Source organism: Podarcis bocagei (genome assembly GCF_964188305.1).
Source record: "Podarcis bocagei genome assembly, chromosome: 3".
Taxonomy (NCBI): domain Eukaryota; kingdom Metazoa; phylum Chordata; class Lepidosauria; order Squamata; family Lacertidae; genus Podarcis; species Podarcis bocagei.
The window spans coordinates 65,310,023-65,321,093 of record NC_138127.1 but is presented as its reverse complement, the minus strand read 5'-3'; the positions used below and the strand labels follow the sequence as shown (position 1 = coordinate 65,321,093).

The 11,071-nt window shown below is 44.4% G+C and overlaps 1 protein-coding gene across 5 annotated transcripts in view; it reads left to right on the top strand.

Moving 5' to 3' along the window:
- Positions 1–1,424: 1,424 nt before the first annotated feature.
- Positions 1,425–11,071, top strand: part of RGS7 (regulator of G protein signaling 7) — a 128,278-nt gene continuing 118,631 nt past the window's right edge. For 3 of the 5 annotated variants that reach the window (XM_081188123.1, XM_081188122.1, XM_081188119.1), the window contains exons 1-2: positions 1,425–1,726; positions 2,842–2,968. In XM_081188123.1, coding sequence (XP_081044249.1) covers positions 2,891–2,968 — 78 coding nt within the window. In that variant the 5' untranslated portion in view covers positions 1,425–1,726; positions 2,842–2,890. The other 2 variants (XM_081188120.1, XM_081188121.1) reach the window with 2 other exon arrangements.

The following is an 11,071-nucleotide window of genomic DNA, read 5'->3' as shown; positions in this document are numbered from 1 at the left end:
TGCCATTTGCTTGGGGGCTGGATCCCTAGAAGAAAACAGAAGTTGTGTCACTGCTAGTGGTGAATCCCAACACTGAAAAATTGCTGGGGAATTCCCTCTTTGCCAGGAGAAACCACTCCCCCCCCCAGCCCCCAGTTCCTCTGCCAACCAATACAGTGGAGAATGTTGAGGAGGCATTTAGACACAACTCTGCTTTGTTTGCCTTAGTCAGCAGGTGGATATTTTATTAGGCCACTCTAAACTGAAATCATGCAAAAACAAGCATACTTCCCCCTCCTAGTTTCTCTCTTGTATTAGACTATATTCAGAGAGATCTACAGAACAGCACAGTGTTGTATATGGCACCATCTGGCATTCTGGCATAGAATCAGGTGGGTTTTTTTGCAAACCCTGAGGATCAGGTTTCATTTACAGAACAGAGGAGCGTCTAACCCTCCTATCACATTCAGAGTTTTTGTTGAAAGCCTCAGAAAACAAGAAAGGGCGGGTCTTCACTTGTTTACTCTTAGAATGGACCCTACCCAGCTTCAAAAATAAAAACAACACATTTTTGTTCCCATTTCGACATCAGCTGAAAGCAACATAGCTGTCAGCATCAAACTGTTACAACATTACAACCTGAACAAGTGGAGCAAATAAGATAATTGGATGCACTAGATCTGACAGACTACTAAACGTTATCACATCACGCGTTTGCTGCGTCCCTCAATTATTAGCTAGCAACAAGTTTGGCAAAACTCCTCAGCATCTGCGCCTGGAGTAAAGCGCCAATGTGAAAGATTGAACTGAAAAACTCCCCCTCTACTCCCCAGTGTCAGGCTTGGCAACAGCTTAGTGGGGCTGCTGCAGCCACAGGGAAAGGGAGTGCCTCTGGGCACGCACAGAATGTCAACAACAACAAAAGGCGAGATGTCCCCCCCCACCACATTTCGGGGACTGCGGAAGGGCTTTCTGAAGAAAAGGCATCGGAGTCGCGCCTTGAAGTTTCAGCAGCCCGAGCAGCGCACGCCACGGATGCAAAGCGACCAGTGGCGTAGCGTGGGTTGTCAGCACCCGGGGCAAGGCAAGTAATTTGCGCCCCCTAACCCGTGGATTTGCGCCCCCTAACCCGTGGATTTGCGCCCCCTAATCCTAACCCCCAGATGTTGCGCCCGGTGCGGCCGGCCCCCCCTGCACCCCCCACGCTATGCCACTGAAAGTGACCTCCTTTCCCACTGCAGCGCCTTTGCAGCTTGGGCTGCTTTAACGCAATTCTACACCCCCCCCCCCGCCGCCCCTTGCTCCTTTCTCCGGGTCCTCATCCTGCCGAAGTCCCCGTCAAGGTTATTGCCCGACCCGCGGGCAATTGCAGGCGCTAGTAGGCGCTCAGTGAGCGCGCGCGCTTCCCGCTGGGGAGAGAGAGGCGCGCAGCCGCTGCTGGGGAAGCAGCAGCAGCAGCACCATTGACGTTCCATTCCCCCACGTGACCGGCGGCCTCGCTCCATTCCAGGGAGGGAGCCTGGCTGCTGCTGCTGCTGCAGAAGCTCGGGGGGAGCCGCAAGCTGTGGAGCAGCGCTGGCGGCCCCAGCCCCCCGGAGCAGCCGCGCCGCCCGCCTTGTTTGTGTGATGAACGAGCCTGGCTCTTGGCCGTCCGCTGCCGGCTGACAGAGACCGCCTCGGGGGCCAGGCAGGCAGGCAGGCGACGAGGAGAGAGGCGCCGCCGCCGCGTGTGACCTTGGCCCAGGAGGTAAAGAGCCCAAGGCGGCGGCTAGCGAGGGAATGTGGGGGGCTGTGTGTGTGTGTGCGCGCGCGCGTGCGCGGAGCCGGACGAGGGGGCGCGGGAGGCGCTGTCCGCGGTGCTGAAATCACGCGCCCAGCCTCGGCTCCTCACTGCAGGGCAAAACAAGCCCGCCTGCCATTTGCAGCCATCCGCCCGCTGGCGGGGAAGGGTAGGGGCGCCCGAGCCGGGCTGGTGCCGAGGCCGGAGGGCTGAAGGCGGAACAGTCCTTTTTATTTTTATTCAAGTCTCTGCCATTTCTGAACGGGGTCGCATTCTTCCACGCAGAGTGAGGCACCGCGCGCTCTTCTCGCCGCTGTAGCATTGTAGAGTGGCGAGGGATCCCCCCAGGGTCATCTAGTCCGACCCGCTGCAATGCAGGGATGGGTTTCCCGTTGGAGACTCGAACCCACGACCTTGAGGTTCAGAGTCTCGTGCACTACCAGCTGAGCTCTCCTTCCAGTCCAGCAACTGTTTCATGGGGGGGGGGGGAAAGGCACCGGATGGATCCTGCTGGGGAGAGAGAGATGCGCGCACGGCGGGGGGGGGGGGAAGGATGTTCGACAGGCAGACACGTGTGTGTGCCCGCCTGCGTGTCGCAGAGGGAACGGTGCTGGGCTGGCTGGTTTGCGTTTAATGAGGCACAGAAGGCGCTTCGCCTCCGAGCGATCAATTAGGAAGGGCTGCAGCCGGAGGCTGTTCGCTCCTTGACTCCCGGAGCAAAAGGTGGCGGCCAAGTGGCCTGCTTTGGACGGGAGTCCAGGGACCGGCGCTCGCTAGAAGGGTGCCTGCATCGCCTTGGTTCTCCTTAGCACACTGCTGTAGCCTTTCAAAAAAACAAATAATACTCTAAACAGCATTGGAAAAGTGCAGGGTTGCCTTATTTATAGGCAGAGGGGAAAAGGATGAAAGGTGGCCAAGGGGAAACGGCTACTTTCCCTCAAGGCAGCAACTGGGGCAAGGTCACAGGGGTGAGTGAACGTGGCACTTGGAAGTACTCTGTTGGGAAGTCAGAGCTCTTAATCGTCAGCATCCAGAAGGGACCCGCCAAAATCTCTGACTGAGATCACTTTCATTTTCAACAGAGGCAAATTGCACTGCAGAAGACTTGCCAGCGGACCAAACCATTCAGACATGGCACAAGGAAATAATTATGGACACAGCAGCAATGGGGTGGCTGATGAATCCCCAAATATGTTGGTGTACAGAAAGGTAGGAAGCTTTTAAATATATATATATGTAGAAAGAGAGAGAAAGAGACTTGGAGTGTGTGTGTGTGTGTGTGTGTGTGTGTGTGTGTATATATATATATATATATATATATATATGGCACTTAGACATGCTTTTGCTCTTGATTCCCCCCTCCCAATGAAACTGGTATTATATAGTGTGAGAGCAAAGCCATGTTGTGTAACAATCACTTGATAGCAGTTTTTCAAGTGTAGCTTTTTAACCGTTTGACATCAAGTTTATTCCAGTGTTGTTTACAGTGAAAAGAGCTTGTTGTATATAGTGGAAAGAGTTATGTTGAAACCCATGATCCCACTCACTCATCATCCATTTTTATGCTATGAAATGACAGCAGTTTGTTGTGGAAGCTTATAAATAATTTGAATATGTGAAAGTGCTCAAGATTACAAAAAAAATATACTTATCATTCCTTGCAGATTGGATTCATTTTGCTAGAAGTACTGAAATATCTTTCCAGTTTTAGGTTATTTTTTAATTTGTAGACTTTAGACATATTGCATGGGAAGAACTTCCAGAGCGGTTGTCGAATTAGTTTCTTGAAGTCAAAAGAGCAAGATCTCACCGCACCTTATATAGCATTTAAAATATTAAGTCTTTTATTTCCAACAAATCTTAATACATTTCTGATGCAAAAAAGAAAAAGACTAAAAGAGGAAACACCTGTGGTATGTAGCTAGATGTTATTATTGTATATCTTACATTTCTCCCAACTTGGGTGCCTGACATAAGTTTCCTATTCAAGCTGAGGGGGCATAACATCCATGAAAGACAGCTTAAATTCATTAAATTATCTAACTGCTTTTTGAATACTTCACCTGATACTGGTTATAATCTTTATAAATGAAAATGTCCATGCATAGTTATAGTCAGTGGTTGTTTTTTTTAATGTTTAGGGGTACTCTCATTTTGACTCAAGAAAATCACCATTTTATAGTTCAAATTGGTAAAAATAAATACAGTAAATGGACAAAAGTACAAAGATTCACAAAATGTTTAGGGGTGTGCGTCCCCCTGTGTCCCCCCAGAAAAAAAACACTGGTTATAGTTTACAAGTAGGTATGGAAACACAGGCAAAATATTACCCAACATTGCTTGGTTCCAAATTTGTAAAGCAACACTGAATGTGCACAGGGGGTATGGTGGGTACAAGCAGAGCATTATTCCATTTCTGAAACACTCAAAAGATTAAACAGCAAAAGAGCATGGCAAAATGAAGGTTTAGAAGCAATTTTGCCTTAAGAACATAAGAAGAGCCCTCCTGGATTAGACCAAAGCCCCATCTAGCCCAGCATTCTGTTCTTGCAATAAACAGCAAGATGCCTATGGGAAGCCTACTGCGGAGAAGGAGCCTCCCCAACTGTGCCCCCCCCCCACTGATATTCAGAGGTGCATTACCTCCAATCCCCATCCTAGTTGATAGTCATTACTACAACTTGTAATAGCAACTGCCCTAGTTTTAACTATGGACTGTGTGAAGAGGTAGTTAACTTTTGTCTGCCTTGAATTTTCCACCATTCAGTTTCGCTGGATGGCCCTGGGTTTTCAGATTATGAGAGAGGGAGAGAAACCTTTCTCTGTCCACTTTCTCCATGCTGTGTATAATTCAACACACTACTGTCACATCTTCCCATAGTCATATTCCCCCCCCCCCAAACCCCAAACCCCTAAAAAGCCTCTAATGTTGTAACCTTTTTCATAGAGGTCCTGCAACCCCTCAGCCATTTTGGTTGTCCTTTTCTAACCTTCTCCAACTCCTTTTCAAGGTGTTGTGACCAAAACTGTACACAGTATTCCAAGTGTGGTTGCATCATTGATTTCTATAACGACATTATGAAATTGGGAGCTTTCTTTTCAATTCCTTGCCTAATGATTCCTAGCCTAGGGTTCACTTTTGTTCACAGCTGCCACACACTGGGTCTACACCTTCATCAGTCTATCCACACAGAGGCCCTGAGGTCTCATTCGCAGTCATTCACTGCTAGCTCAAACCCCCTTAGTGTATATGTTAGATTAGGATTTTTGTCCCAATGATGAGCATCCCTTTACACTTCCTTACATTGAATTACATTTGCAAGTTTAACTTTTAAGAGATCCCTTTTTGTTTTAATGACCATGAACAGTTTAGTATCATCAGCAAACCTGGCCAGCTCACTGCTCAACCCTAACCCTAGTTCAGATGTGCACAAGTTAAAAAGCACAGGTCCAAATACTGACCCTTGGAAGACTCCACTTTCTATATCCCTCCACCGGGAGAGCTGTCCATTTTTCCTTGCTCTCTGCTTCTGTTCCTTAGTCAGCTACTGATCCACAAGAGGAGCTGTTTTCTTATATCACGACTGCTAAGATTACTGATGAGTCTTTGGTGAGAGATTTTATCAAAAGCTTTTTGAAAGTCTAAGTACACAGTGTCCATTATGCTGCATGACTTTAAAGCTAGGTGCTTTGTGGCAATATTTTTTCCTTATACCGCTACATTTTTGCATACGTTTGGTTCTGCTTCGTTGTTGAATCTCTTCCAGAAATGTCTGATGTTATTGGAAAGCACAATTATACAGTTCATTTAATAGTTTTCTGGTATGATTTCCAAGAATACACAGCTAACATCAGTGTTTTGATATAACCTTTCACCTCCCTCTGCAATTGCCATTTAATTCCTGTAGATAGAAGGAATTCTTTTTAGAAATACCTCATGACGCGCCTGGATATTTGTGGTGATGGAAGGTCTCTGTAAAGGTTTGATGGTTTCATTTATGTTTTAAAAGCACATAGTTTATGACAAAGTACAAATATGATATGGCTGTTGGTATGATAAGATGAAGCTAAGAATATAAGAGGAGAGAGTTGGAGTCAATCTACTTATTCTGCAGAATGAACTAAACTGAACCACAAGTGGGAAGGTCATGTGCTTGAATGCTCCCTCTTATTTTTTAAGTATCCCCTTGTAAAACAAATGGAAAAGATTCCCACTTTCGTGTAGCCATCTCTCTGATGTCCTAGTTCACAGGATGCAGAGAGCTGGTTACATGGGGGCAACATTCAAAATCACAGTCCCCCCACCAACCTGCTGTCCAAATTTCTACCATCTTATTCTGTGTACAGTGTAGAATAGCTCCTAAAGGACAAATGATTGCACTCTCTCTGTATTTTTGAAAGGTTACAAAATGCTTATTTCAATAATCTCGGCTATGTGTTGCATTTTGTAACTGCAAGGAAAGCCTCCTCTGGTTTCAAAAGTTTAACAAAAAAATGTGCACACCTTATAATTTATCATTGTGCTTAGTGAAATTTTTTTATCAGATCACACTCTGTATTTACAAATGACTATTTATTAATTTAAAATAATTCTACCCCCCCATGTTTTCAAAGGAAATTAAAGGTGGTCAACAGATGAGCATGAGGTTGGTGGTGGTACAAAAAAATAAAAATAAAAATCCAAACTAAATCCAGTGCAATATAGCATGAATTAAGAAATCCACCAGTCATTTAAAATAAACAGAGCCTAAGCCAGCACAAAGTTCTTTAATCATCCAAAAGCCTTGTTAATAAAACATGCCTATTTGAGGTGCCTGAAAGAATACAATGAAGAGGCCTGAGACATCTTGATTGGCAGAAGGGCTTCCATGGTTGGGCACCCCAGCGGAAGTAGTGCGAAGTCTAGTGGACACCAAACCCACCTCATGAGGTGAGGGGAAAGACAAGAGGAGGTTTCCAATGATGGTAGTCCTTTCCCTTGTAGAAAAATAGCAAGGGGCGCAGTTAGAATGACCCCCCCAGTATCACCCCAAATCTCCCAAACCAGTGGGCACACCTGCACTTCTCTTAGGTATCTCTTGGATGTTGCAGAGAGCAGTTCTAGTCCTGGGCCTGTAGCTGGGGGTGAATGGGATGGGACTAAGCACTGCTTGATTCCTGCTCCATCAACACAAAGACCTGGCCAGCGTCACTTTGGAGCCCCATGTTCTAAGAATTTAGACTGGATTTTTTTAAAATGCCTAGACAAGACGATGAAAACACGCACTAGCATGGTTTCTATGAGCATCTCTCTCAGCTACCCCTTCATAACATGTGTTGACAACTATGTATGGGTTTACATGAGTTCCTCATTCCTAGTGTGATGTTATTTGGGCAAAAAACCAACAACCATATGTCAGTCAATCATTATGAAATTTCTTCCAAGCTGTTTCCTTCCTTTATCTGCCCGCTTCCTGCCTGCATCTGAGTTCTTAAGTGAAAACCCTCACTTTGGAAAATGGCACATTGCATAGACTTTTCTTCCAGATTTGAAGATACTTGCATGCCAGGATACTTGTGCCTTGAGGGTAAGCTCTGTCTTTTAATAGAATGCCAGCTGCATCACTCTCTTAAGATGCCATCCTCGTTATAAAATAACAAAAAAATCATCACATAGTTGTTTTAGGAGAAAACATATGTTCTCTGCTTGCAGTTTGTGACTGGTATGAACAAAATTTTAGAAGTTTTTATTTAGTGTTTCATATTTTTTTTTTAAATTCCCCCCACTCCCTGTCAGTAACAGGGAAGAATCTATCTGGATTACTGTAAGACTTTTGTTTAATTGCTTCCAGGCAAATCTTTATTGTATTTTATTCTCTAGCGTTGGTTTAAAGTAGCATGTCAAAAATTATGAACTCTGGCTTTATAGCGTTGTTTCCTGATCTATCAGCTATTCAAGCTTCTCCAATCAAGCTTCTTCAACCTTATCAATTGCAGGATAATGACTCATTAATGGCAACATTGTTAATTTTGACCTTGGTTCACAGTGTTTGGTGCTACCATTCAATACTTGGGCCACAAAACAGCAAAGAACAAGGCACATTTAAATCGACAGAAATCAGCAGGCCCAAGCACACTTTTATATCACTACTAAGAGTCTGAATTACAACTGCCAAATGTTTTCATATGTGCAGAGCCAACGCTAGACTGCATATGTCTCTATATATGAATGGTGTTTGAAATCTGCTGCTCTTTCCCCTGTGATAGCACCAGTGGGCTATTTAAGCCCATTGAAGCCAGGGTGGGATCAGAATTATTTCAACTCATAGGAATATGGGGCTCAAAGCAGGAACTGTGTGAGTCTGGCTTGAGTTCCCTGCTTCCTTTGCCACCAGGACTTATAAGGGAAGTGTTAGTGATTTGATGTGGGACACTAGTGTTACAGTCCATAGTGCTTCCGGGAATACCAGGTTGTCAATCACAGGAGTCAATCCTGGGAACAGTCATAGCTCAGTGGTAGAGCATATGCTCACATGCAGAATGTTCAGCTCCTCATATCTCAGCCAAAATTTTTGTTTGAACCCTTGGAGAGCTACTGCCAGTCAGTGTAGAGTAGAGTATACTGAGCTAGTTGGACCAATGTTCTGAGTCAGGAGAAGGCAACTTCCTGTGTCCCTAAGGGGCACAACATTCTCAGTTCAGCTGCACCCCTTTTGTTTGAGCATCCCATCACAGATGCCAGGCTACGCTGCTTGTCTGCTGCAGCTACTTACTAGCCTTGCACCTGGATGTTTGATATTCTAGGGTATTCCCCCCCCCCAGTTTTACTTTCTTATGTGCTTCTTATTAGGCACTTGCATATGGTATCCCTCTGGTTATTGTTTCAGTTCCTGCTGAGCTGACTCAAGTATTTTGTGTATGAAGAAAGCAGGAGGTGAGCCCAATTTTTTGGCAACTGCTAATCTATACCATCCTGGTCAGCCAAAGATTGGCATTCTTGACTGGAGGAGATCTTCTTTATTTAAGAAAGCAATGCTAGTTAGCTTAATGAAGGTATAGTCTGATGGCTGAGGAAACCTGAATGTGTTTACTGAACTTTCAGAATGGATATAAATCTAAATTTTCCGTATTCAGCATCAACCCAACCATCTTCATGGTGAGTGTTATTCGTAGCTGATTAAATTAGTGAGAAATTAGGTCAATGCTAAGTTAAAAGAAAACAAACTTATGTTCCCAGTCAGTAGCTTAGGGGAATTTTTAAAAATGTTTATTTGTGTGTGTGTGTTTTTAAAAAAATACTGCCCTTTGATTTTTTAAAAAGCCAGGGTTGTTTACAATACATCATCAAACAAAAGAAAACAACAAGAGGAGAACAGTTGACAGGCAGTGCTAAAAACAGAAATAAAACAACAGAAATAAAAATATATAGGAAATACATCAAAGTCTGGCAGAAGAAAATATCTTGGCTGGTGCCTCACTGGCTGTGAGTTGTATTGAATGCTGAGTGAGCGGAGTTCCACTCATGCAGTGGGCTTTCCCTTCCTCTTCTTTGCTTGTACAGCCCTTAAGTATGTTCCTGAGGGGTCCCCCAGATCTCTGGAGCAGATTTTGAGGGTGCAGAGGAGGCTGCAGGGGAGAGGAACAGGAAGTTCCATCACATAAGTAGAAGTCTATTGTGTAAGCAGAACTGCAGTGTTGGGTATAAGCCAGTATTTTAGGTGTCAGGTGAACCTTCCTGAGGGTGGAACAAGTTCCACCCTTTTCCCTTGAGACCTGCTCTGTTCAGTGGTGCAGTAGGCAATTTTAGACCTTGGACTTGATAGTCTTTCTCTCCTTTTAGATGGCAAAAGCCATGTGTATTATGTCAGTTGTCAAAGCACCCAACAAGCATTTATCTTCTGCCCAATGCCCGCTGCTAATGCATACTTCTCAATTGCTTCTGCATTCCTGATATGCTAGAGCAAAAAGAACAACCACAAAACAGTTTGCCAGCCCCGATTAAAAATAAATAAAAACACTCTGAGCATGTTAAACTCACTCAGATCATGGCACCATTGTGGCAGTAGGAATAAAATAAAGTTTGCTTCTGATACCTTCATGCAACAATTTTGGGAATAAGCTTCGCTGGGAATGAGCACCATTTTGTTGCAGAAAAGAATATGCATATTTCAAAAGTAAAAATTATAAAATGAACATTTGTAACCATGCATGAGCCTGGCCCCCTGAGTATGATTTTTTTAAAAAAGAAATAATAAGAAAGATAAGATGCGGTTGCCACCAGTATTAGCCTTAGTGGGCCCCAGGATGTTCATGCCAACCCAGGTACAGATGTCAGTCCTATTTGCCACTGCCCACACACTCTGGACAGTCATTTGGGGGCCCTTTAGATTGTGGGGCCCTATACATGGGCCCCTGTGGTTCAGCCATAGCTGCAACGCTGGTGTCAAAGTCAATGGACTTTGCCTAGTTCTGCCTAGTTGTGGCCTATAGCTTTGTAGTATTTCAAGGACAATGACTGGAAATAGTGTTATCACAGATGGCTTTCCACCTCCATGGTCGAATGATAGCAATGGCCTGCTCCTAGGAGCTATTAAAAATGGTGAAGTGTGTCAGATCACTTGCAAAGACTACTCTAACATGTGCAATGTTATGACTTGGGCAGGTAGACTATGATAGGAGCCAATCCAATACACTGCACAGCCCAGCAATGTAGGCCAGTGCTCTTCACTAGCAAGTGGCACAGCAATAAGTAGACTAGATGGTGGTAGATGGTGGATAAGAGCAGAAGGTGAGAATGGCTCATCTGTGCCAACTGGTGGCTTTTTGACTGCAAGAGCATTGGAACTGGGGCTGTGATTGCATTTGACAGCTACCATACGTTTATGAACTTCTTGCACTTGTAGCCATTTAAACATAAGCAACTGCATGCACAATCAAGGCTATACATAGCTAATATTTATAATGGCAGAGGTGTAATTTTGGTATTATGGTATTATTTCACAGTGACTTTGATATGGAGAAGCAGTTTCCGGGTGCTGTGCAATTGTATCTTATAATTTCATATGGTTAACATGTTACAGCTAGTGTAATAAGTTACTTACCCAAATTGTTATTTGTATGTGTGTTTATTTTTTGAGGTGGAGTGAGGTTCATGCCATGGAAACATTGACGATCTTGGTAATTGATTATTGCTGTTGTTACTATTAGTTAGATTAATTGCCCGTCTTTCACCATGGGGGTCCCAAGGAGTGCTACAATGATTTAAAAATACAATGTTAAAAATACAGTATAGTTATTCTGCAGTCTGCAGTTATTCATTCATTTCACTGCAAC